General features: G+C 42.2%; 1 protein-coding gene across 13 annotated transcripts in view; it reads left to right on the top strand.

Moving 5' to 3' along the window:
* The window catches only part of DENND2B (DENN domain containing 2B), a 138,785-nt gene that overhangs the window by 106,582 nt on the left and 5,598 nt on the right, over positions 1–26,605 (top strand). For all 13 annotated transcript variants that reach the window (XM_035119635.3, XM_088667096.1, XM_088667078.1 and 10 more), the window contains 6 exons: positions 482–591; positions 1,755–1,824; positions 9,542–9,619; positions 11,388–11,528; positions 12,594–12,742; positions 24,773–24,950. In XM_035119635.3, coding sequence (XP_034975526.3) covers positions 482–591; positions 1,755–1,824; positions 9,542–9,619; positions 11,388–11,528; positions 12,594–12,742; positions 24,773–24,950 — 726 coding nt within the window. The remainder of the gene's footprint in view (positions 1–481; positions 592–1,754; positions 1,825–9,541; positions 9,620–11,387; positions 11,529–12,593; positions 12,743–24,772; positions 24,951–26,605) is intronic.

The following is a 26,605-nucleotide window of genomic DNA, read 5'->3' as shown; positions in this document are numbered from 1 at the left end:
CAAAGGCAATAATGGAACAGCAGCAACAAAAGCAGGATCTTGAGTGGGTTTCTGTGATTGTGTGGAGGAGGAAGATATCAATGTGGCTCTGATATCAATAATAATAATAATAATAACCAGCTTATCTATTTTGTCTTGTCTTCTCTTGAACCAAAAAGGCAGTAGTTTAAATTCAAAAGGCACATTTTTGCCTTTCTGCATATGTTTCTGTACTAAGTAATATATCTATGACTTTGGGGGATAAAATATAGTTTTCTCATTTAGTTAATTGGTTGAGTCACAGCTCAATCCTTAACCATGTCTACTTAGGAGTAAGCCCTATTGGGTTCAACGAGGCTTGCTCTCCCAGGTACGGTAAGTAGGGTTTAGGATTGCATCCTTAATAGATATTTGTAGAAGGATAACTATTCCCTATGTTGATTTTAAAAGCCTGGTTTGAGTCTGTTCTAGACTCTGCTGATGTTGACTTATTCAACCACAGCTAGAAAGACCTACAAAGCAAGTTCGCGAAGCAGAAGAACGTCTCAAGGCCATCCCACAGTTCTGCTTCCCAGATGCCAAGGACTGGAACCCAGTGTCAGAATACAACAGGTAAACTATCCTGCTGATAGTTACAAGACTGGATTCATGGATTGACAAAATGCAATGCCTGTTGCTTGTTGTTGAATGTAGATGACATTTTTTTCCTCCTTTGGAATTCCAGTTATGTTCTGCTGGTGCGCCACTCTTAGTTCTTGCCTCTTTTTGCTGCTCCTGCTAATGCCCTTTGCACAGTATTGAGGAAGAGTAAAATTGCTCATAGCAATTTGATTTCTGGCCTTTCTGGGCTCTCTGGGGTCAGAAGTGATACATCACTTGTGAGTATCACAAAAGCCCTGTTTAGGTTTTCTGTTACCAAGTAAAGCAGAGGTGGCTAACAGGCAGCTCAGGGTGTGTGATCTGGTTGCTCAATCTCTCTTTCTCTCTCTCTCTCTCTCCACCCTAACACCCAATGAGTTTGGCAGTGGCACCAAAAAGAGAAAAACAATCAAGCAGACATAGCATTGGGGTGGGCACAGCCTTGCACTCTAATGGAGATGCAAATTGCCCCTCGCCAACACATCAAATGGATAATATTGTGAGCAGAGGGCTATAACGTTTGGCCTTGGAGTGCTGCATAACAGCTTCCTAGGAGGAAGGCCATGGTAGGCCTTGGAAAAGAAGGGCTGCCATGACAGAGAAGGGGAAGTGAATGGCCTCCAGCTACCCTGCACCCTGCTGTGGCTGCTCCCTCTACCACTGCTGATGTCTGGGCAATGAGTGGCGGCAGGCGGGGGTGGGTGGCTAGAGGGATAGACCTCTCTGCTCCCTTCTCCCTGGTGCTATTACCACTGGCCAGACAAGTAACAGAAAGTGGGGAGATGGCAGGGAGGAGGAAGCAGTTTCAGAGTATATGTTTTGGGGGAGGGATGGTGCTAGTTGACCACTATAAGTGGAGTACTCTGTCCTACAACTGTGAGGCAAAAGCAATGAACCAATTTCACAATAGAATATCTGGTTCTCCGTTGCTTCTTGTGTTATGTAATCATTTACACATGGATAGAATGAGTACAAATCCTTTGGTTAGTCTCAAAGCCTCACCAAGACTATGAGATAAAACCACAAGATTTATCTGTCTGGAAGATATCTCAAAACATGTCAAAATATTAATCGAAAGGAATCTTAACACCTGCTTTTTGGCAGCACAGTAACATCTGTGATAATATTTGTTACAGTGAAACATTCTCTTTCATGCTGACGGGAGAAGACGGCAGCAGAAGGTTTGGTTACTGCAGAAGATTACTAGTAAGTACATCAACTTTTTCAGCGTACACTATGCTAAGAATGTGACATATTATGAGAGCTGAATGTGTTACTTTTGGGGCTGCAGACAAATGCAAGAAGAAAATTAATCTTTTGTGGTCTTAAGGGAAATATAGCTTTTTCTATAGAAAGTCAAATCAAATCCATGTTCATATTCTAGGGGATCTAGGAGTTACTGTATTTTACATGTTTCAGTGTTTATGGCATGGAATTCCATTTTTTAAAAAAGCGAAACCTACTCTCAGTAGTTTATTCTACTTGGAAACTACTCCCAAATTGGGCATTTCCAGAGAAGAGCTTACTAGAAGTAAAACAGTATGTATCTGATAGAAATGTTACCTGTTATGAAGAGGATATAGAGCTACTGGCACTCATGACAGTTGATTCTTTCCCCATGGTGATCCCATGAGTACATTTGGACTAGCAGTACTAGTTATTATTAGCTGCATAATGCATACTGGACTACAGATGCCTAGCACATCAGCAAACTAATGTACAGGTCACTAGAACTGCCAAAGAAAGGGCTTATGCATACTTACCATAAGGGCTTATGCCTCACTCTTTCCAGGCACAGCTCTGCACTTAAAAGCTCCCTGTCCAAGTGTTTTTTGTGTGTGTTTGTTTTGCTCCAGAGCTTTCCCTGAAAAAAAACCTGCCCATTAATGCTCAGTTGCAGCAAATGTCAATTCAATGCCAATTAAGGGTTTCTGTGGATTGCTGTTTGTTCAAATTGAACTTTAAAGAGCAGATTTTTATGGGGAAAGCTCTGGAGAGAGAGAAAAGGGCACATAGAGATTTAAAGCCCAGGCTGTCCCTGGAAGGGGTGGAGGAAAGCTAAGTGTTGATAAGCCCAAAGCTAACATTGGGGAACTTTTTTTTTCTACCTACGTTTTATTGCTTCCTATCCCAATCATATGTTTTTAATGAGATTGTGTTGTAGTGCCAAACAGAGGCCAGTAAGCTGCATTTTCTCATGCTGTTGCTCTGCCAGTCTTCCCTTTTGTAGACATTACGTTATTGGGAAACTGGGTCAAGGTCAATCTTTGATTTCCACTTTGGGCCAATTAAGATGTGATGGTAGATGATCTATGTGCTTAAACACAGGTCTGCCACCAGACACACAGAAATGGGTTGTGCAGGCTCTGGTTTTGACAGCAAAAAGATGCATACAGGAAAGGAATGCTGAACACCCCTGCCCCCATTTGTCACTTACCTTTCTGCATCCCATCTCCCAACCACCTTTCTTGCAGTTGAGAATGCTTCTACTATTAAAGTTTCACTAGGAAGTAAAACACATGTGGGAATAAAATGTAGGGTGGTAATAGAGAAGCAAGAGATGATACAGTACCCCTCATCTGTAGTCTCCTTTTGCACTCACTCCCCTCTTTGATGTTGGTGGCAGATCCATGATTAGGCACCTACCCTGTTTCCCCTTTTTTAATACGTAGTCAGAAAGTAAGCCATGGCAGGGTTTTTAAGCATTTGAGAAATATAAGACATACCCCCAAAATAAGCCATACTTCCGCTCCGCGGAAACCAACCCCCACAGGCACCTCCACTCACAGAGTCACTCCATGCAGCTGGCACTGCAGGAGCGCGATCAGCTCTGAAGTAGCGCTCCAAGAGCTCCGCTTAACAGCTGATCGCGCTCCCGCCTTGCTGGCTGCATCCCCGCGCTCCGCCTTCTCGTCCATCGCCGCCCTGCCGCTTCTGTGCTTGTCGCCACCGCTGGGCTCACTGCTTCTTCCTTGCCTGGCCTGGCCAAGGAGCTTGGAGCGCCCTGCAGCGGCAGGCAGAGCGCCTGAGCCAGCGGCCTCTGCCTGGCCCGGCCTAGGATGCCTGCTGCCCCGCCACCCGGAACCAGTGGCTGCTGCAGCGCCGAGCACTCAAGAGAACTGAGCAGCGCCCTGAGCCAGCGCCCTGAGCTGTAAAAACTGTACCGATAATAAAAAAATAAGACATCCCACCGAAAGTAAGCCACCCTGTGTTTTTTTGAGGAAAAAAAGTTATAAGACGGTGTCTTAAAAAAGGGGAAAGACGGTAGTATTTCTGCTATCATGTCTCCTTTAGCAGTACTAAAATTATCCTAAAGCAGTCTCTGGCATGTATAGTGAGGTAATCCATGCATGAGTGTCCTGATGTGTCCTGAATGTGGATTACACCTTGCTGAATTGGGGGTGATCAAATGCAACCATTCATATAATGAAAGGCTCTGCCCACTTTATGTTTTCTCCACAAGATTGATGCTCATGACAGAAAGAGCATGTATTTTTGAAATACATTAATTGATGTGGCAAGTTGTTTTACTTGGGGAGTTTTTTAATTGCAGGGACACGAATCAAGGATCCAATATCTGTGAGACAATGAGGATAGTAAATAATCAACAATAGCAGAATAGCAGGAATAGTAGGAGGCATATGACCAGAAATAGGAAAAATGTGATATATGACAACCAAAGGTCCACATCACTGTTGATCACTTACTCTGTGCTGACACTGCAAAGTGGCAAAGTGACCTTGGCTTTGGTTCAAACAAGTGCAGTGGTACCTTGGTTCTCAAATGCCTTGGTACTCAAGCAACCTGGAACCCAAACACTGCAAACCTGGGAATAAGTGTTCCACTTTGTGAACTTTTTTCGGAAGCTGAACTTGCTCTGTTTTGAGTGTTGCACTTCCGATTTGAATGCCACACTCCCATTTTGAGTGCCACACTTCTGTTTTGAGTGTTACGCTGAGGTCTGTCTGTTTTTTTGCTATTTATTTTGCGTTTTTGTTTTTGTGGTTCTTTTGTTTTGTTTTTGTGAATGTGTGGAACCCGGTTCAGCTACTGATTGATTGTGCGACTGCAGTACATTGTTTATTGCTTTCATTTTATGGATCAATGGTCCTGTTAAATAGTAGAATTCATGTTAAATTGCTGTTTTAGGGGTTATTTTTAAAAGTCTGGAATGCATTAATCCGTTTTGCATTACTTTCTATGGGAAAGCACGCCTTGGTTTTGGAACGCTTTGGTTTTGGAACGGATTTCCGGAACGGATTAAGTTTGAGAACTAAGGTACCACTGTAATTTGCAAGGGAGCAGCACATTAAGATGGAACCTTGTTCTGGAGAAGCAGATACTCCCACTTCTGAAGGGACTACCTGCTGTTAGATTTTTCTTTTCTTTTTTAGAAAGCTTAACTTTTCAGCAGTGGGTGCTGCTGATGGCCTGGGTTGGATGGTGGAGAGGGAGATACCAATGAATATTCCTGGCAGGATAGCTGGTACTCCTGTTTGATTGCTTTGAGGATGGAAAGGGTTGGGTGTGCAAAACTGCAGACCTTGTAAATCATCTGCACAGCACATGCAACACAACCCTGACTTATAGAACACAGACTTTACTGTTCAGAAAAACCTATTAAAAAGCTGTAATCTAAAGTAATGTTGATAGTGTGGGACAGGATCTCCTGGCACTGTCAGATGCTGCTTCCAGTCCAGTTTTGGATTAAATACTGTGATTGTTTCATTTTCAAAACAATAAAGTTGGACAAGTACAGTTGTCAGACTTCCACGACTATTAATATGTACAGTACGTTCACATTACATTGCTGCATCCACAGTTTCCTTCACTTAAATAAGCATTATATTATAAGTGCATTTTGATCACTGGCACTAATGTCTTCTCCATAAACTGAGGTTTGAATTCTAGATGTCACCCTTTGGGATTATTAGAAATTACATTCAAATACCATTATTTGTGGCTAAATCTGAAACTCTTTTATCAGAACTCCTATGTTGATATTCAAAAGTAGTGGGAAATAATTCACTGATGCACGAAAATGGAAAACAGTTGCAAACATTACCTAAGAGCTATTCCTAAGGGCTTTGAGGCCCAAATAAGCCTTTTGTTCTCTTTTCAGAGTTCTGTGCTATAGATGTGTATGCTAGGCTGACAACCTTTAGTCTTCTTGAATACTTGGGGAGATTTGTTTTTTAAGACTGCCTTCAGACTCACAAATCTCGCTAAAACTTCTGGGGCTGCCATAAGATCGGAATATGCTCTTCACTAAGCCCCTTGTTTGGTGAGAAAGCAGTGAGGTTGAGGTTCACAGGAAGATGAAACTGGCTTTGATGATAGGTAATTTCTGATCTTTACAATTTTGCATGACAGCCAGTAGCACTGAGACAACTTGCTGCTGGGGCATTTAGTCAGTGGTGGACCTTGGGGCCTCAAATTTCAGCGATGCCCTGTGTAGCACCAAAAATCGGAACTCTCCTTGCTTTGCATCTTCCATTCTGCATCATAGCTGCAGTGCCCCCGAAGCTCTGCGCCAAGTGCAGCCAAACCAGCGGTGCTCCTCTAAATCCACTTCTGATTTACCTATTCATATAGACCAAAGTTGGGGGACCTGTGGCCCTCCCAGTATTGCTTGATTCCACCTTCCACTAACCAGCACACACACACACACACACACACACACACACACACACACACACACAGAGCCTAATGGAAAATAAGCAGGAATCTTTAAAATTTGAGCTATTACTTAAAATTGCACGCTACAGTATATTAGAAAACAATTTCAAAATTCAATGAGTTTCATTCCAAATGTGAATACTGCCACAAATGTAAAAAAGCTTTGTATTAACACAGTTGTCTAAAAAAATCAGCATTGGTGGATTTGGGGCTTTTTTCATAATTAGAGGTTTGAAAGGAATTGAAAAGTTATGCAGTTTGGTGCATGCGCACACCAGTGAAAGAGTTGATAGAAAGAAGAGTTCCAGCCACTTAAAAACTTTCCAACTCTGAGGGACTCCATTTTTATTGCTGTGATCAAAGGAAGTCACTGCTGCTGGTAAAAAGAAAAGGGAAATCTGAAATAAAGGACATGAAGCAAGAGAGGTTTGGGAAGTGAAGATGCTCAATGGTTTTTTTTAAAAAAACTTGGTGACACTGTAGCCTTTAAGGGTTATTTTAAAAAACCCAGCAAAAAACATACCACAGGAGTAATATTTCACAAGGCCAGAGCTTTTGACTAAACTGTGAGCCGTTATTGTTCCTGTTATTATATATGACCCAGGAATGCAGTGTTTTTACTGGCAGCCAGCAAGACAGCTTTTAGCTGGTAGCTGTCCAGGACGCCTGGCATAGCTACAGCATTCCTGCAGATTTGACACAATGATTTTAACCCAAATCCCACATGCTAGATATAATCACTTGATGCTTTTAGAAGGCGTTTTTATACCTAATATGGACAAAGAAGGATTCTGCCTTTTCAGAAATATGACGTCTGCTGAGCAGCAGGTCTTGATCCAGAAATAGACTCATCTGTGTTCACTTAACAGCGCTGCATCTTCACGATTTTAACTGCAGCAGCACACGCACCTGCTGACCAGCCCAGTCATTCTCTGATTAGAACATTAATCTGCAGTTTCCTGTGACTTGTGTGCAAACAGCTCAACAGCAAAGCGTTAACTGCAGAAAATATTTTGAAAGCTTCATAAAAATAGGGTTAACAACCAGGATTTTAAAATGTTGCCACCTCCTTTGGTTTGATGGGAAATGGAAGGAAGTAGCATACCTTAAAGGTAAAGGGACCACTGACCATTAGGTCCAGTTGTGACCGACTCTGGGGTTGCGGCACTCATCCCGCGTTATTGGCCAAGGGAGCTGGTGTACAGCTTCCAGGTCATGTGGCCAGCATGACAAAGCCGCTTCTGGTGAACCAGAGCAGCACACGGAAACGCCATTTACCTTCCCACTGTAGCGGTTCCTATTTATCTACTTGCACTTTGACATGCTTTCAAACTGCTAGGTTGGCAGAAGCTGGGACCGAGCAACGGGAGCTCACCCCGTCGCGGGGATTCGAACCGCCAACCTTCTGATCAGCAAGCCCTAGGCTCTGTGGTTTAACCCACAGCACCACCCGCACCCCTATCCCACGAGTGGGATAGGAAGCAATAAAACATAGGTAGAAAAAGAAATTCCCCAATGTTAGCTTTGGGTTTATCAACACTTAGCTTTTCTCCACTCCTTCCAGGGACAGCCTGTGCTTTAAATTTCTATATGCCTTAGGCTTGTGTACCTTAGGTACACAGAAGTGGCCCCAGGGCTGTACCTAGGGGGTGGTGAGGTGGGCCCCCGCAGGTGAGGGCCCCCCCAATCGGCTAAAAATGTCCATAAATATGTTTATAAATTAAATATTGATTATTGCCTCATAAGAAAAGGTTTTGAATAGAGGGTGAATTGAATGGGGGTGGTAGTGGAGGAGAGGCGGAAAGAATAGCTAATTTGTCCGTGGCTAGGGGGCGCAATCTGGATGGTTCTGCCAGGGGCACAAGATCACCTAGCTACGGCTCTGATTGGAACTGCCATTTTGCCCTTAATATGGATCATGTGCTCACACCATCAGCACAACTGCAAATTAACTGCCTTTTAACACTCATAATGAAGGAATGTCTACATGATTATGGAGGACATTGTCAAATCACCTAGGTCATGACTAGTTTCCTGATTGCTTTCTATTTGCAAGACACCCAATGGACTTAGCATGCCAACTCATTTGGGAAGATTTGTGGTGGCCAAGGCTACTACACCTCAGGCCATAGGTACTGGCAGCGCTTTCCCCCCTAGAAAAATAGGTGTCGGTACTCACCATGAAGTTGTTACAGGAAGTACCACACTTAAAAAAAAATTAAAAGTTTTCTTGGTTTGCAAAAGTACATGCATTGTCTCTTTTTCAGATTGTGAAGTCCTTTCTACGAATCAGTTACATTTGATATGAGACATTAGTATTGTATACAGTATAGGGTTGGGGGAGAGGGGTGGTGAAATGTATGTTCTTTTTTATAGTGTGCATTTGGGTTTTTTGTCAGCATCAGCTGGCTAGGTTCTCCTTCTATTCGCTTATTACATTTGCTTGGTAGTGAGAGGGATTGGGGGGGACCCAGGGCGTGAAGTGCCACACTTTTAACAACAACAAAAAGATGTGCTGCTACTTGAGTACCCCCTGAAAAAAAGGCACTGGGTACTGGGATGGGAGCAGCAGCAACAGTACTTGATTGTCTGTATACTGACCCCACCCCACCCCCAGCTAATCATTCATCTTTGTTGCCACATAGCCTTACCTTGGCCCCATAATCTAGCCTGAGGCCTTGGGTGCTATGGAAGACTCTATCCTGTTGACAGGATTCATTCAACTGCCAGTTGAAGGCTTCAGTACATGGAATACGGCACAATCTTGTCCTTCAATCTCAGGCAGCAAAATGTATTGGGCTGGCCCTAGTGGGTCGCATTCTCAATGGCCCTCACTCCCAACTTTTCTCATAAGTGATATTGGTGGCTTCAGTTCATATACGATAGAAAAACGACATCAATGGCAGAAATTGCTAAATGTGCTGGAGGTTTCTTTAAAACAAAACAAAACTTTGATTTGATATGATGATGGGGAAGTCTGTCCATTGCACAGCATTTGCCAGAATGGATAAATGTATCCTGAGGTTCCAGCCTTTGGGAAAAGAATGAGGTGATTTCCCAACAGTTTGACCAATTTGGTGATGAAAGGAAAGATTCATGTTTAGAATAATGGCCAATGGCACAATCATATCAGTGTCTTAAAATGCAACTAAACCTGCTTTCTTTCTTTCTTTCTTTCTTTCTTTCTTTCTTTCTTTCTTTCTTTCTTTCTTTCTTTCTTTCTTTCTTTTACTATTGTTGTCAGCCAAGTGGAAAAGGTGCACGCCTACCTGAAGTATATTGTGTGATCAGCCGCCTGGGTTGCTTTGACTTATTTTCCAAGGTAAGCTGGAGCTTTTTTTAAGCACTGATGTTGCATTAGCTGCTCACAGAAAACTTTCACACTTAATGAATCAAGAAGAGGAATTTTTTGTTTGATTGGCGATAACAGTATTTTAGAATTACTGTGCTGGACAGTTCATCTCTGTTATTGACTTTATTAAAGAATGCTTTATTACTTCTGTGCCTGAAGTTCATCTCAATTTGAAAAACATCTGTGTCTGTCGGTATTGGCACTCTCCCTCTCAGTCCATTGTATTCTAAAGCCACTTTTGGCCAAGCTGTAATTCTTGGCACACTTATCTGAAATGATGAGCCAGTATAACACTAACCCAGTATCCGTTTATTGCCAAATACAGGGAATGCCTCCAGAACCTTTTTTTAAAAAAACTGTGGTTAGATGTGCATCCAATGGATATCTAATCCTCATGGCCCACATGCCCCTGTATTCAGTCTGCATTAATCCCCATGCACACCAAAAATACTGATGCCAGACGTGATAATCTCCCAGTTCATATTATACCTCCTTTCCACTTCCCATCCCCAAGGCCTGTTTCACCAAAAGTTGCTGAAACTTGGAAGTTCAGTATGCATATGCACCTGTAGATAAAATATAACTTCATATCAAGATCATTGCATGTGTGAATTCGGTTAGGCTATGCTGTTTTCTGTCATCAGAGAAAGCTTAAAATGTGTTAATGGGAGTTATCTAAATAGCAGTGTCAGAGGCATGCAGAAGGCATCACATTCATGCCCTGGTATCTCCAATAAAATAATCTCAGGAAGTAAGGCTAAAAAAAATAGTAGACAGTAGTGGTCTGACTGTATCAGGCAGAATTATACATCAACATCAAATTGCCTCAAAAATGTTTTTTGCAAAAAAAAAAAGCTTCCCGTTTGCAGTTCAGCTATTAAAGGAAACGGTAAATGACTTACTTGAGCTATTTAAATGTCAGAAGGTAAAACCGGAACTTTTTGATAGCAGCCCAGCAAACTTGCTTCTTCATTTATATTATCACAAGCATATTCTCCGTTCTATAAAGGTTTTCAGATATAAAAAGCTTTCAAACTTTGATGATTGTTACTCAAAGGGAATTTGAACTCTCTTGTGCTGTTACTGTCTGTTCCTGAGAGACAATGGCTTAATGTGAATGTGCAAAATTGCTGATTCCTGGAGAGAAATTTGTGGCTGCTTTTCTCCTCCTCTGGCCCTGCATCTTCGCACTGGTTTTTTTTTTTTTGCCATGGTTCTGCTCAATGTTGCACCTGAATTTTGGCACACGGGTTTATTTCTGCCAGGCAATGAACAAGTGGTAAGCCAAGGAACAAACCTTGGCTACAGCTTATGCCCTATGACCCCTATTGTCTCCCCACATTACTTGGTCCAGCTGTGCTGATTAGCTACAGTCCCTCTGTTTGACCATTATCTGTGTGGTGCTGTATGCAGCAAAGGTCCTGTAGTTCCAGGTTATCTTTCAAACATTGGTGTCGTTGAGAGATTCCTTGTTCAGATGGAATGTTAGTGACAGTCCTTCTCAAAGAAGTACGTTTAGATCAAGTCCATACTCAACTGGAAGACTTCAGTCCTAGAAATGACATTTCTGGAAAAAGAGAGTTGGATATTGCTTGTTTTTATTTTTTTTAAAAAATTAATAGACAAAACACAAAATTTCCGATTTACTAGCACTTTGGTTGAGCAGAGTCAATATAGCATACATGTGTAAATTGTCATTAAGGCACAGCTTCTCTTTTCTTCTGCTGTAATGGATCAGATACTGGATGAAGTTGAAAGGAGAAGAGGAATATCAGCTGCCCTGGTTTATCCATTTATGAGAAGTCTGATGGAGTCTCCTTTTCCTGCACCTGGAAAGACAATCAAAGTCAAGACTTTCCTGCCTGGAGCTGGAAATGAGGTAAAAAGAAACCTTAAACTTTCAAGTAAAACCCTAACACACATATATATTCTCTCTCTCTCTCTCTCTCTCTCTCTCTGAAACAGTAAAATAGAGAGAAAGAAAATAGAACACAGAGAGCCATCACAGCTCTGGAAGTTACATGTATTGTGGATTTATTTTAAAAAAATAGATTTCTTTTGGGAAGCTGTTTCATTAGGCAGTTTACTTTGCTGTATGTATGTGCATAACTACTTCAGGAATCTAATTTATATTTGTTTAACAGATTCTATGTTATAGGGCATCTTGGGTTTTATCTATAAAATTATGACATCAGCAGGCTTTATCACAAGGTCAGCAAGCTAGCCGTCAGAGTAGTCCCAAGGTGTTTTCTCTTGTTGACTAATCCCTAGTGGTTAAGTCAGGAAGCTACAAGTCACCACAAGCAAGGATTGAAAATTATAACCAACATGTTGCAACAGTTTTGTACCATATATAAGTATGTCACGATTTTGTCTATATTTGGTCATTAAAAGACTACATAGTTCAGCCTACAGATTAGTGTCATTGCACTTTTGTCATAGTCATGAAGATAGCCAAGCAAGAGATCATTCCTGCATTCATAACATACTGTATGTGAGCTAATTCTTTTTACATTGTAGTGTATGAATGATGGAATGGTTTCACTCTGTGTACTTGGCTTTTTGTGCTTTTATACTGTAAACCACGCTGTGATCTTTGGATGAAGGACAGTATAGGGATCTAATAAGTAATAAAATAAATTATAATAAATAATAGTAAGCCAATACCAACATCAGCTTCATGTCAAGCACACATTAGGCAAAATACGCACTTTCTCCTTCTCTGCATATTGTGGAAAGTAACGGGAAGTTGTCCTGGGGAAAATACCATAAAAGGTGACATGAATTCTCAAGGCTACCAAACCAAGCAGACAATCCAAGAAATGTTTTGTTGCTTTCAAATGCCACATAATAATTAACCAAAGTCAGAATGCAAGATTGGCATAATGTCCATATTATAATCAAGCCAGTTAGAACATGACTTGTGTTTGTGGAATGCATTCAGGTGATAGAACTCCGAAGGCCAATGGACTCTCGCCTGGAACATGTGGACTTTGAGTGTCTTTTCAAGTGCCTGAGTATACGACAAATCATCAGAATCTTTGCCTCCCTCCTGCTGGAACGTCGAGTGATCTTCATTGCAGATAAACTCAGGTAAGTCACACAAGAACTTCCCTGATTAAAATCTTATATAATGCTATGAGTATAGTGCTGCTCACTGTATAACCATTCATTAAAGCTAGTTGAGGATACTTCCAGTCATCCTGTCTCCCTTATTTAAAAAAATGGAATTGACTTCAGGTTACGCTTTTACTGAGTGCTTTCACATCACTTTATAAAGTAATACACCTGTAATACTATGCTACGTGTTACGTGTTACCCAAAGCTGGGGATTCCCAAATTGAGTTCTACAGACTGAGCTTCATTCAGGTGGTTCACAGTGTGTCTGTGAAAAACAGTTACAATTCTAATACAGTAAAATACAATATAAAAAACAATGCAAGCAATAAAAATGCAAGTAAAAATTATACTGTGCCTAGCAATGCCCATTCAATTGCTACAGCAGGCAGGAAAAAAAATTATTAAATGGCATGCCAAGATCCCCAGCAATTTCCAAGTGGTCTGTGGGAGAAAAACTTTTGGGAAGCACTGGCCTAAGGTGTGAAACTTGGGGACTCAGCTACACCCAGTCAGTTATATAGTTGTAACTCCGTTGTAAAGATGTGACACCAGATGGCGCTGTAGAGCACAAAATTTGTCTATGTGATTTTCATAGGGTTTTCCCCCTTTTGTTATAAAGATCTAATTTATGACTTATTTCTAGCTATCCTCTGAAGTTAAGACATGAAAAGGAATTGAATAGCTTCAGTACCACACCTTTTTGCTTGCATGAACTGGTTCATTCTATGTAGAGGTGTGGTTATTAACTGGTAATATGGGAGGAAGGGACAACTCTAATTGAGAGCACTTCCACAAGGCAGTTTACTGTGGGCTTGGTCAGCTTACTGCTGACACATGCAAGTTTTGTGCAGTGTCCACATGTCATTCTCATCAAAACATTGTCCCATTTTATTTTTCTATTTAATATGGATTTACTGGTCATACAAAAAATCTGATGTTAAAGAAAAAAAGGGCAAGATAGTCAATCCAGATTAAAAGAGGAAAAAATAGGGAATAACATTTGGGTGAGGATGTCATGAGGATGCTGTGAAAAATGTGTGTGCCTGATCTGCATTGAGCTCAGAATAAATGGCCCTGTGGAAGTGCCCTGTAGTGCTTTTCCAAGGGTGTTTGAATTAGATTCACCAAGAGGGAAGTATGCTCTCCCAGTGTAACAGATAGATATATTGGTCAGGGGATAATGCTCATGCTTCTCTTTTCACTTTAAGTCAGTGATGCGCACTCTAGTACTGTACTGTACTGGAAAGCAGAAGTGCAGAGAGCTAAATGAAACAGGGAGGAAAAGATAAAGCATCGCAAAATGTATGTGTGGGCATGAGGGTGCTAATGCAGTGGAAGAATATGGGAAATGCCACCAGGCTATTTTAAAGGACTAGAGCAGGGGTCAGCAACCTTTTGCAGCTGTGGGCCAGTCCACTGTCCCTCAGACCTTGTGGGGGACCGGACTATATTTTTTGGGGGGAATGAATGAATTCCTATGCCCCACAAATAACCCAGAGATGCATTTTAAACAAAAGGACACATTCTACTCATGAAAAGCACACTGATTCCTGGACCATCCGTGGGCTGGATTGAGAAGGTGATTGGGCCACATCCGGTCCCTGGGCCTTAGTTTGCCTACCCCTGGACTAGAATAGTGCTCTCTGTTGCAGTGGTCTGAAACCTTGGAGAGATACCACCAGTTAGCGTAGACAGTACTGAGCTAGACGGACCAAGAGATAAGTTGTGTATTTACCAGATGCTACTGCTGAATGGTGATGAGAATGCTGCGATATTCTACCTGCACAAAGGCAATTAAGATTCCATGCAGGCTGGTGACATCATTGGTTCACACCTGTGCAGCCACTGTGTTGGATTCTGGTCCCCTCATTTGTCACTACCTGGTCACTATTTGTGTGGGAATGCTTCACAAAATTCATTTTGTTATACTTGTGTATTCTTCACAATACACTCTAGGTTGCAAAGAGCCAACAACTGTTTCATAAATTCCTCATAAATAATCTCATTATTGCTGGTGTCTTTGCAGATCAGTGATGAAAGTCTATTCAGGGCATTGTTAATAGCATAACCCAGTTGAGAAGCTCTGTTACATGATGACAGAGAACCAGAAATTTCAGAGATCATTATTATAGTGTGAAGTCAACAATTACCACCAAGCATGACAGCACATTTGATTTTGCTAAATCCTTCGTGCACAATGCCCAAGAAGATAAATCCTTATGCATGACTCATGTCTTTTCAACGTGAAGTTTATGTTGGCTTACATTCATGGAGGAGAAATACTTAGTAGCAGGATGAAGGAGCTGAGAGTTTATTCTTTACATTGTAGCAATAGTTAAAACCTTTTTTGTACAAGGGGATGGTTGATAATTGGCTGATGTGATGTGGAAAGTATGTACTTCCTCCTCACTCCATGCCCCCTACCCCGGCTTTATCATCCAAACCTTTGTGCTCTGCAATTTGTCACATGAAGCTTTCAAGCCAGCATATCAATTCATGTGAGACCACTTCAGCCTGCCCTGCAAGCATTTGATTTTGCTCAAAATCATTTACTGGGGAAATCTTAGCGTAGGGCTGGTTAAACTCCAGCAATGTTTCTGCTGGTGGTTGTATCGGGGCTTGTCCTCACTGGACTTTACCATGAGTTTGAGGCTTTTTGAGTCCAAAATTTATAGGTGTTGTTCACATGACGTTGCCCTCAACTGGAACCCATCCCACATATTTTTGTTGAGTGAATTCGGATGTCCCCCAACCCCCAGGCCATCCAAAAAGCAAAGCAAAACGCAGAGCAAATCTGCTGCTGCCTGACTGCCTGATGGGCTGCTGCTGTTTGCATTCTGTTCGGTTAAGGTGGCATGGAATGGGTGTGTGAATGCAGATGTTTCTTTCTTTGCAGAATGGAAGGAGGGCTTTTTTCTGCTTCCCCACTTCCAACCACTCAATGAAGATTGGGGAAAGGACCTGAATTAGAATATTAAGGCTGAGTGGGGGTGAGAAGTATGGCTTTGTTTTTGACAGCATAGAGCAGGGGTTGGCAACCTAAGGCCCATGGGGGTCGTTTAACCCCTGCTGCCTGCTCGGGGACCCTGTCGCCTGCTCGGGTGGCTCCTGTGCACCATGATAAACTGGCATGGAGCAGAGCAGGGACAGGTTTCCGCAACACTGGCCGGCTTCCTACTGGCTGCAGGAAGCTCCTGCAGTGAATGGGAAGCTGTGCATGCCTCCTCCGCGCCGGAAGGAGCATCGGAAATAGTGTTTGGACATGCATGCGTACGCACTCCAGCCCACTGCGTCGTCTGCAGGACCGTGACCTAGCCCAAGCCACAAAACCTTTGCCAACCTCTGGCATAGAGGTTTGTTTGTGGGGCCACCGTTGGAGCTCCAAATGCCCACACAAGCCGTTTGGGTCTCTTAGGACATCAAAATGGCTGTTCAGTTTGTGAAACAGTGGATTGAATTTAGGATCATGACCTTTTTGTAGAACTGCCCTAAGTCTCAATATAATGTAGCCAGGATCTTCAAGACCTTGGCCCAACACCTGGTCTCCATACCCAGCCTACAGTGACAATGGCCATAGCTTCTCCCCTGCCTGTATGAAAGATTGCATTTTTCATATATTCCCTGTTTTGTAAAAATCAAATGAGCAAAAATCCTTAGAAAAACACATTGGCAGGGGATGCACAACTGTTTTCGAAAAAAAAAATTGTTTATTGCGCTAGCTGAATTCCATGGCAACATCCAAAGAAGGAAGACGAAAGAAAGAAAGAAAGAAAGAAAGAAAGAAAGAAAGAAAGAAAGAAAGAAAGAAAGAAAGAAAGCAGTTGCTACATATGCAGTAAAACCATGGTCAAATCCACCAAAATTTCTTATTACACAAAATAAAAAGTAATTCTCAAATAAAATATGCAAATTAGATCTCAGAGTCCCCTTTGCAATTGACTGCTAGATGCAAAACTTGTGATCCACCAAGTGGAATGCAGCCCACCAGCTGTGTTCATCAGGTCACCATCTAGGATTGTAGAAATAGTGAGCTTGGTAAGCACTTGGGAGACCATGTGGCTGGCGGGCTGTACTGTGCAGATGTTGCCTGTCCAGATTATTGTGACTATTCAGCAAGGGAATAACTGAATTGCAACAAAACTCAGAAGTAGAGCCCTAATCAACAACACCCAGGATGATGAAGTGGCCTACAACACATGCTTGCATTATATCCTGGGACATATCACATGACAAATACCGTAGTTGCTCTTAAAAATCCTTTTGTGTTGTGAAATATTCAGCTTTTGTTTCCCCTCCCACCCCGTATCTGAAACATTATCCATTAAATATCCCTCAGTATCCTAGATTCCTGTAAATGCCGTCCCATCATCTTCTGTTGTGGTTTTCTCCTAATCTGTGCATTCAGTTCTTTGACTTTGAATATCACAATTGTCCCTGAATGCATGTGTTAGCATATTCTGTAAATTGGGGACTTTTCTCACGGTTGCAGCTATTCACTCAGCATTTTTTCTTTCATGGGTAGCAACAATGACTCATGCTCTTATTTTGATATTTTCAAAGGGAAGCATTTTTGAAACAAAATATGTATGGCATGTCATTTTTACAATTTGAGTACAGAAAGAAAGAACAATGAGTCTCATACTTCTAATGGGACCAGAATTAGAAGTTAGACCAGGCATCCCCAAACTTTGGCCCTCCAGATGTTTTGGACTACAATTCCCATCCTCCCCGACCACTGGTCCTGTTAGCTAGGGATCATGGGAGTTGTAGGCCAAAACATCTGGAGGGCCGCAGTTTGGGGATGCCTGAGTTAGACCTACAGTATGTCTGCCTTAAGTTGAAATTGGACATAACTTCAGGGCACTGAACTGATGCTGACCATTTTACCATGGTTTTAAGTGGCTTGCGGATTACAGATTGCCTGAGCTGGCATCCCCTTTGGACTACAGTTGTAAACAAATTCTTGCTCATTGCAAGGCCTTGAATTTTCATGTGAAAGACCCATACTTGAAGACCAATTGCATCCCTGGTGAGCCTACTTGGAAACCGCTTGTTTTCAACTCCAGTTCAAAATGTACTTGTGGTGAAGAAGCAGTGGGATCAGTTCATCACAACCATAGACCATGATTTTATATCCCATCATTCAGCCCACTTTAGGAAGGTATTTGGTGGTTTGCAAAATGGCAATTAGCATATAATGACCTGCTGAGAAGAGCCCTAGTTCAGCTTTTGGTGAGGACCCAAATTGAAAAAGTGGGCTGACAATGAGTTGTAATGCATGCTGGCAGTTCAGGCTCCAACCACATCTCAGTTTGCGCATATAAATTGGACCATATCTGGGCTAGATGTTTATTCCATGGCTATGCCAGTATGAGGCACCTGTAACACACACACACCCTTCTTAACTGCCCCATGACGTCTATGCTTACAATATAAACAACCAAGTAGAGCTAAGTATCATGATAAGTTAAATTGTCCAAGTTAATGGAGTTTCAAATGTCTACACATGTTTACACACTACAAAAAGATCTTTGTTCTCCATTCAAAAAGACATTCAGTCCAGGTACTCACTACGAGATATGTTAAAGAGGCATACAAGCATACAACGTTACAATTCAGCCTACCAGCCCTGTTTTTTAATGACATGTGTAAATGATGCTAATGCAGCAAGGTTATTTCCATAATCAACCAATAAGTAAAAGGAAAGGATTCTGCAGTTGGCGGCAATATTGGCTGGAGAACTGATGCCAGACTGTCTGGGTGGCACAAACAACATAAAAGAATGTGCTGAAATTGTACAACAGAGTACCCTTTTCTTTTTTTTCGTACTAAGTACTAGGCTAACTAAATATGATAGAACAGGGGTTCCCAACAAAATTTTCTCGAGGACCCCTCATCGAGCCGCTATTGTGACAAGGACCCCTATTAATTCCTAATCCTAAAATTAAAAAGTGAGAGCCAAATTAAGAGTCTTTTTATATTTTATATTTATACGTTTTTTACAGTTACAACAGAGTACTCCATCAGTATACAGTTAGTTTTAATTTTCAGTTCTTAATGAGATGAACCACTTTTTAACCAACGGTCCATTTTTAACTACACGAACTGTAGCTTCCGCGAAAAACAATGCTTTGTTTACAAATACTACTGTTTTGCAAAGAGGCAGCGCGCGCCAGGGAGGAGGGAGGGGAATGGAGAAGACAGGGTACCTGCGCAGTAGCGCACAAATGAAGCCGACGTGCGCAAAGCATCTTGGGGAGGTGAGCGTTAGTAGAATGTGCGCGCTGCCTCTTTGCAAAACAGTAGTGTTTGTAAAGCGCCACCTAACGGCATACAGCAGAACTACTGCCTCTATCTAATTCTAGTTTTGCACTAGACTCTGCTCATGCAGGAAGCGGCCAAAACAAAAAATCTGTTATCATACGAAATATATTTAATATATTTTTTATTCTAATAGCATCTTGCGGACCCCTCTGGCATAGCTCGCAGACCCCTGGGGGTCCCCGGACCACCTGTTGGGAACCACTGTGATAGTATGATCTCAATACGAATCCAAGGCAGACCTTTTAACATCACAGTAATCCAAGGGACCCAGGTGGTGCTGTGGGTTAAACCACAGAGTCTAGGGATTGCTGATCAGAAGGTTGGCGGTTCGAATCCCTGCAACGGGGTGAGCTCCCGTTGCTCAGTCCCAGCTCCTAGCAGTTCGAAAGCACATCAAAGTGCAAGTAGATAAATAGGGACCGCTCTGGTGGGAAGGTAAACGGCGTTTCCGTGCGCTGCTCTGGTTCGCCAGAAGCAGCTTTGTCGTGCTGGCCAAATGACCCGGAAGCTGTCTGCGGACAAACGCTGGCTCCCTCGGCCAAAGAGCGAGATGAGTGCCGCAACCCCAGAGTCAGACACGACTGGACCTGATGGTCAGGGGCCCCTTTACCTTTACCTAATCCAAGTTTATGCACCATCTACTGGTACTGAAGAAACTGAAATTGACCAATTCTATGAAGACATACAACACCTTCTAGAAATGACACCAAAGAAGGATGTTCTTCTCATTATAGTGGATTGGAATGCTAAAGTAGGGAGTCAAGAGATAAAAGGAACAACTGGCAAGTTGGGCCTTGGAATTCAAAACGAAGCAGGGCAAAGGCTAATAGAGTTCTGTCAAGAGAACAAGCTGGTCATCACAAACACTCTTTTCCAACAACACAAGAGATGACTCTACACATGAACATCACTAGATGGTCAGCATCGAAATCAGACTGAGAAGGGGACGACAGAGGACGAGATGGTTGGACAGTGTTCTCGAAGCTACCAACACGAGTCTGACCAAACTGCAGGAGGCAGTGGAAGACAGGAGTGCCTGGCGTGCTCTGGTCCATGGGGGTCATGAAGAGTCGGGCTTGACTAAACGACTAAACAACAACTAGGCTAACCAGTTTGGAAGGCTTCCATGCAGATGTTCCCAAAGAGTACAAATCTTGGATTTGTACAAAACCATCTCCAAAGCTGTTGTTGTTGTTTAGTCGTTTAGTCTCCAAAGCTACTCAGACCTGAAGATTACAATCGAGCTAACCTATTTTCTTATCAAACCAAAAACAAAGAAAGCAACAGCATTTCCTCTGGCAAGTTAAAGTCTCACATTTCTATTGTGTCGAACCTTTCATGAACCAGAATCCATTTCTCCATCCGTAACCTCCATCCTACAACAATTTATGCTGCAATAAATCTGTCGATCTTTAAGCTGTAAATCTCTGTTCATTTTGTTGCAGTAGACTAATGCAACAACTCTGGAAGTAAATAAAATAAAAGGAAAAAAAGTCGTCATGCATGTATAACTGCCTTTGATCACATGTTTACTACCCAGTTGTCTCGCAGCGACTCTGTGCATTATACAATTCATTTTAAAAAAATCTAGTGAAGTGGCCCAAAGCAAAATGTTCCCCAAGCGTGGGAATTGCCCATGAGAGAGAGGATGTTGTTGCTGATTTACATCACAGCCCTGCCTTCAAGAGGAGGGTAGGTTACAAAAGGGCATTCTATAGAAAGCAAGGAGTATGCCCTGAACACTAAGGAATGTTTGTGTTCCTGCTTTTAGATTAACATGGTTCTCACTTTAGTTCCATTTGCTTATTGACTTGACCAGTTACACCTGAAACTTCCACAGTCATTAAAAGCAAGTTAAAGGATTATGCCTGGAAGCCTGTGAAGCATGCTCCACATTTTCTTTTCCTGAATCAGATTGTGGTGTTTTGTTTGTTTTTAAATCAAATACACTATTCAGCAAGATAAGAGTCAAGGCTAGCACGTCACATGTTGGATAGCAGTACTAGGAGGGAAATGTTTGCTAAGAAGGCAGCGTTAAACTTTGTGTAGGTAGGCAAGGTCATGAAAGTCAGTTGCCTTCACCCGGTGCCCTGTGTGGTACCATATCCATTCCAGTAGAGAGGGATCTGCCTTTTTTTACTAAAGCAGATTGGGAAGATCCATTGGGCAAAGGTGTTCCCAGGTTAATGAGGGATTGCTGGATCTTACATTTTATTCATTTGTTGTATTTAATTTCCCCAAGGGACCCAAAGTGGTGTATATGGATTTCTCCCTCCCCATTCCATCCTCACAACAAGACTGTTTTTGTTAAGACTATTCATATTCTGCTGAGCAAATGGTCTTGTGTGGCCTTTTAGAAGGCTTTTGCAGAGAATTGGCAAGGAATCTTCAAACAGAAGTTTGATGCCATCTAGGGTCATGAAAAGGCCTTGCATGTCAATAAATAGATGTTTAATTGACCACACAGCATTTTCATGTTGTAAAAACTCGTTCAGTGAATGGGTATTCATAACTCTCTGAAATGAAAAGTATTCTCGTGGAAGAAAGCTTTGTGAGGGACTTTCTTCACTAACTTAAGGTGAAGGACACATTTGGAATTCAATCCAGACCATGACATTTGAGCTAACCTTCATCACAGTTAGAACTTGTTCAAGCATATTTGCTTAAACAAGTTTTAACTGTGACTAAAGATTATCTAAGTTGCTCAGATCTTGGCACAAGTGTTGCCGCCTTAAATTCAGGAAGAAACCCCCCCCCCCAATCTCTGCACAAAGCGTCACAAGTTAAAGTGGCAGTTCTTGAAATAAAAGGCCTTTCCTTTTTTTGTTAGCCTAAAGTAGATTGGACAAAAAAGCTATTTTATTGTAGCCTTCTAGAAGAAGACTGTACTGGGAAGGCACTCTGGGTAAAAGCATGTTGTTAGCAGGGAATTTCCAAAGAATGTGATAGCGAAGCATAGCAGTGAGAGTGTTTTTTTAGTGCACAGAGGTTTCTGAAGTGCCTTTCATTGGAAAGTGCTCTGAAGACGGAGCATATCCTGCAGATGGAAGAACTTGAGAACAAATGAAACTGCCCTCAAAGTCAAGGGCAGCAGGAACTGTGGCTTTCCAGTTCTCAGACTGTGCTGTGCTGGTCAAGGACAAGGTGTTCTGTGAAAAATGTAAGCAGGAATATACAGTATATGGGTTTGTATGAGGACGAGGCTAGTTGAATGGGGAAATAATGAAAATTGCTACACAATTTGAAATTGAAAGCATCAGCCATTAGGCTAATAAGAGCCTTGATTACCCACTGTTTATGCTTGGTAGGATTCTTTTGTCATCTGCATGGCAGGCAGAAATTCAACAGGCATAATTTCCCCATTCATTGCATCTTTAAAGTGGGAAAAGGCTTGCCAGGCTAGCTGTTGAAGGTGGCAGGTGACCCTGCTGGAAGCAGGTCAATAGGAACCCTCCTCTCAATGTTCTTAGTGGCAATTGTCATTGACAAACCACTGGCTGAATGAATTGATGTGTTATGTGAGAGCATGTGGGGATAGCAAACACTTCTTTGCACTTTTGGTTTAAGATCGACAGGCAATTCATGTATTAAGATGTATGGGCTGTTCCACTTCTCAAAGCACACACATCTCATTCTGGGGAAGATGTGCAATTTCTCAATCTACATGTTACACTGGAAGTGAGGTTTATTCTTCTTTCCCCCTCATTTATGGGTAACATGTCCCACCAAGTCCAATGCTTTCTTCACTCCCAAACAACAACAAAATCCTATCAAGACTAGACAAAAAAAATCCTATCATGGCTATCAGCTTAGTGACTGATTTAACCTAGTCAAAGAACTGGCAGAGGTGATTTCAGAACCACTGGCAATAATCTTTGAGAATTCCTGGAGAACAGGCGAAGTCCCAGCAGACTGGAGGAGGGCAAATGTTGTCCCTAATTTCAAAAAGGGGGAAAGAGAGGACCCAAACAATTACCAGTCAGCCTGACATCAATACCAGGAAAGATTCTAGAGCAGATCATTAAGCAAACGGTCTGTGAGCACCTAGAAAGGAACGCTGTGATCACTAAAAGTCAGCATGGGTTTCTGAAAAATAAGTCATGTCAGACTAATCTGATCTCATCAGTGCTAACTTTGAAGGCTTCAGACTATTTCTGTAGGATACAGTAATTTAATCCAGAAGTTAAACAACTATCCTGTCATTTACTAGAGCTGCCAACTTTGGCAGATTAGTTTCACCTCATAACAGGGAGGTTGGCGTACCATGTGATAGCTAGAATCTTGTTCTCAGATACTGATTTTGAATGGGTTCACTCCTTTACAGTGCCATATTAACCTAAAGCTGTGCTCGATACAGTAATTGTTCCACTGCTTTTGCCTGAAAAATGTTAAAGTATATGTGTAATTAACTGACTTACTTTTCAGAAGGGACCCAGGTGGCGCTGTGGTTAAACCACTGAGCCTAGGGCTTGCTGATCAGAAGGTCGGCGGTTCAAATCCCTGTGACGGGGTGAGCTCCCGTTGCTTGGTCCCAGCTCCTGCCAACCTAGCAGTTCGAAAGCACGTCAAAGTGCAAGTAGATAAATAGGAACCGCTACAGCGGGAAGGTAAACGGCGTTTCCATGTGCTGCTCTGGTTTGCCAGAAGCGGCTTTGTCATGCTGGCCACATGACCTGGAAGCTATATGCCGGCTCCCTCGGCCAATAATGTGAGATGAGCGCGCAACCCCAGAGTCGGTCACGACTGGACCTAATGGTCAGGGGTCCCTTTACCTTTACCTTACTTTTCAAAAACAAAATTTGTCCACTCTCTTATTGTTTGGCCAGCATTTTCTCTAGCTGAATCTGGATACACTATAAAGGATCCTGAACGGGTGAAAGCGATTCTTAGAATATAGTATGCTATTAACGTGTTTCAATGATATATTTTGAATGGTGCCCCCCCCCTTTATTCTTTTATTCTTTTGCTGTATTACTGGTTAGGTTTATTAAATTTTTACATTGTTTCGTGGTTAAAAAAGAAGTCCTGAAATAACTTGCAAGAAAAGTTTAAAAATACAATAATAAAATCATATAAGCCTATTAGAAACAGATTAGCAGGACAATATATCTTATCACTGGGGCTGTCCAGTTGTCTAGGGAAACAATATCATTGTTGCCAGGGGTTAAAACTGTGGCAAGGTTTACACCTGGTGGGCTTCCATAAATTGGTGACTGGTGATGACTTTTGACTAAACAGGAAAGATTGGATTTGGATAATGTGCAAAGTCATCCTGTAGACCATTTTGTGGTGCGTGAATGTAGGGCATTCTCTTTTCTTCTAGTGTGCTTTCAGACAACTGGTTTATTGAGCGTTCATCCAGACTAGTTTGCAGGGAGATTCAGTGACACCAGCTATTTAATGAGCACTCATTCTGATTTGTTTGTGGGGAGATTAGATGACATTGCACAAAAGCAAATGTTATCCCATGTTTTCCAGTGCCTTTTCTGGTCCCTTTCCTTGTCGTAGAAAGTCCCATCTTTTGGGGGAAGTGTACAACCTGAATTTGCTGATATGTGATTTAACCCCGTCTGAATATAGTGATGATCTGGAAGTGCCCCAACTTTTATTAAGAAGCAAGCAGAAAGTTTTGTTTGTTTGCTATAGCACATGCTAATGTCTATTCTGTTTTGTCCTCAGCACCTTGTCCAGCTGCTCTCATGCGGTGGTGGCTTTGCTGTACCCCTTCTCCTGGCAACACACATTCATTCCTGTCCTGCCTTCTTCCATGATTGACATTGTCTGCTGCCCTACTCCGTTTCTGGTTGGATTGCTTTCCAACTCACTGCCTAAACTAAAGGAGCTACCAGTAGAAGAGGTAGGAATGGAGTCTATAGTTCATTGTGGGTGAAATTCCCAGGAAGGAACTCTGCAATAGATTTAACAAACCTTTGTGCTTCAATTCTTACTTGCAACTGATGGGAAACAGTGCCATTGCCTCTCTGAAAGTTTTCCTCCTCATTGATGTGCCAAGCAGTGAATCTCACTTTTTCTAATAAGCTAGTTTCCACATACACAACTCTATCATCCATCCAGCAAAGCAAAAGAGAAGATGAGAGTTCAAGGCTACATTCTAGACAGGCAAAAACACTCATTGGGGTGCAAGCAGGGCTGGTAGAGGGGATTGGCCTGGGAACAGGGTGGTGTAACAAAGGCCAGATCGAGAAGCATAGAGGACACATTTGGCTACTGAGCTTGCGGTTCCCCAACCCTGCTAGAGTGAGCATAGCACTGAAATGCCAATTTTGGGACAGGTGATCTGAATTGCAACTCATTGATTTCAATAAGCTTATATTCTTACATCCTTATGAGGTGGATGCATTCATTTTTTAATTCTATTTCTGCCTGCAACACCTGCATAAATGGACTACGGTAGAGAAACAGACCATTTTAAAAGAAGCAAGTTTGTCTAGGACAGAAGTAGAATCTTAGTTCTATTTGGGCATTCTGCTCATATGCAAACCCAACAAGGCAAGCAGGTTGTGCATGCTAAGCTGTGCCATTGTGTCACTATTCCCGTCATCTTCCAACTCATGGAGGATGGTCCTGTAGAGCAGGGGACCTCCTCTACTCATGGAAGCTCTTTGCACAATTCAGAATCTTCCACTTCACATAGTTGTACTCCCCGAGTTGGAAGGCGATGGGTGTATCCCTCTTATTCCTGCTCACCTTGCTCCCATGTGAGCTTTACATATGAGGAGCATGCCTGAATCAAACTCTTATGACATATCTGGGTATTTTCTACCAAATGCATGGGAGTGGAGAAGCAACTATCAATACATAGGCTCTTACCAATTATCATGAGCATTAAAATTGAGTGGTAAATTTACACAGACCATTCTAGGAAGGTATATTGGCAGCTTGTTGCTTAGGGAGCAATGTGGTCGACGTGCTGTTGCCTACAACTATGTATTCTGTTCTGAGCTGAATTCTGAGTTTATTCATTCTCCTCTACATACTTTCATCCACCATGAAATTAGCTCAGTGTGAGAACTGATTTCCTGTGGTGTAAACATGGCAAAAATGAGAGCAGATGATGAGGAAGATACTACATTGGTAATTGGCATCAGTCCAGAAAATACAGTGGTACCTTGAGTTAAGAACTTAATTAGGTCTGGAGGTCCGTTCATAACCTGAAACTGTTCTTAACCTGAGGTACCACTTTAGCTAATGGGGCCTCCTGCCACCGCCGCAGGATTTCTGCTCTCATCCTGAAGCAAAGTTCTTAACCCGAGGTACTATTTCTGGCTTAGCAGAGTCTGTAACCTGAAGCGCCTGTAACCTGAAGTGCCTGTAACCCGAGGTACCACTGTATTAAGGACAACTGCATACCTGCCGGTGTCATTGTTCTATTTCAATGGGTCATGAAAGCAGGGCGAGAAGTGTTTTGATATGACTGATTCTGAGCCGCTATTTGTGACATGTGGAAAGCAAGTTTCTTTGTATCTTCTTCTTCTTCTTCTTCTTCTTCTT

The sequence above is a fragment of the Zootoca vivipara genome, chromosome 1, assembly GCF_965207765.1.
Source record: "Zootoca vivipara chromosome 1, rZooViv2.hap1.1, whole genome shotgun sequence".
Lineage (NCBI taxonomy): Eukaryota > Metazoa > Chordata > Lepidosauria > Squamata > Lacertidae > Zootoca > Zootoca vivipara.
The sequence above is the reverse complement of the archived record's forward strand: the minus strand, read 5'-3'. Positions and strand labels throughout refer to the sequence as shown.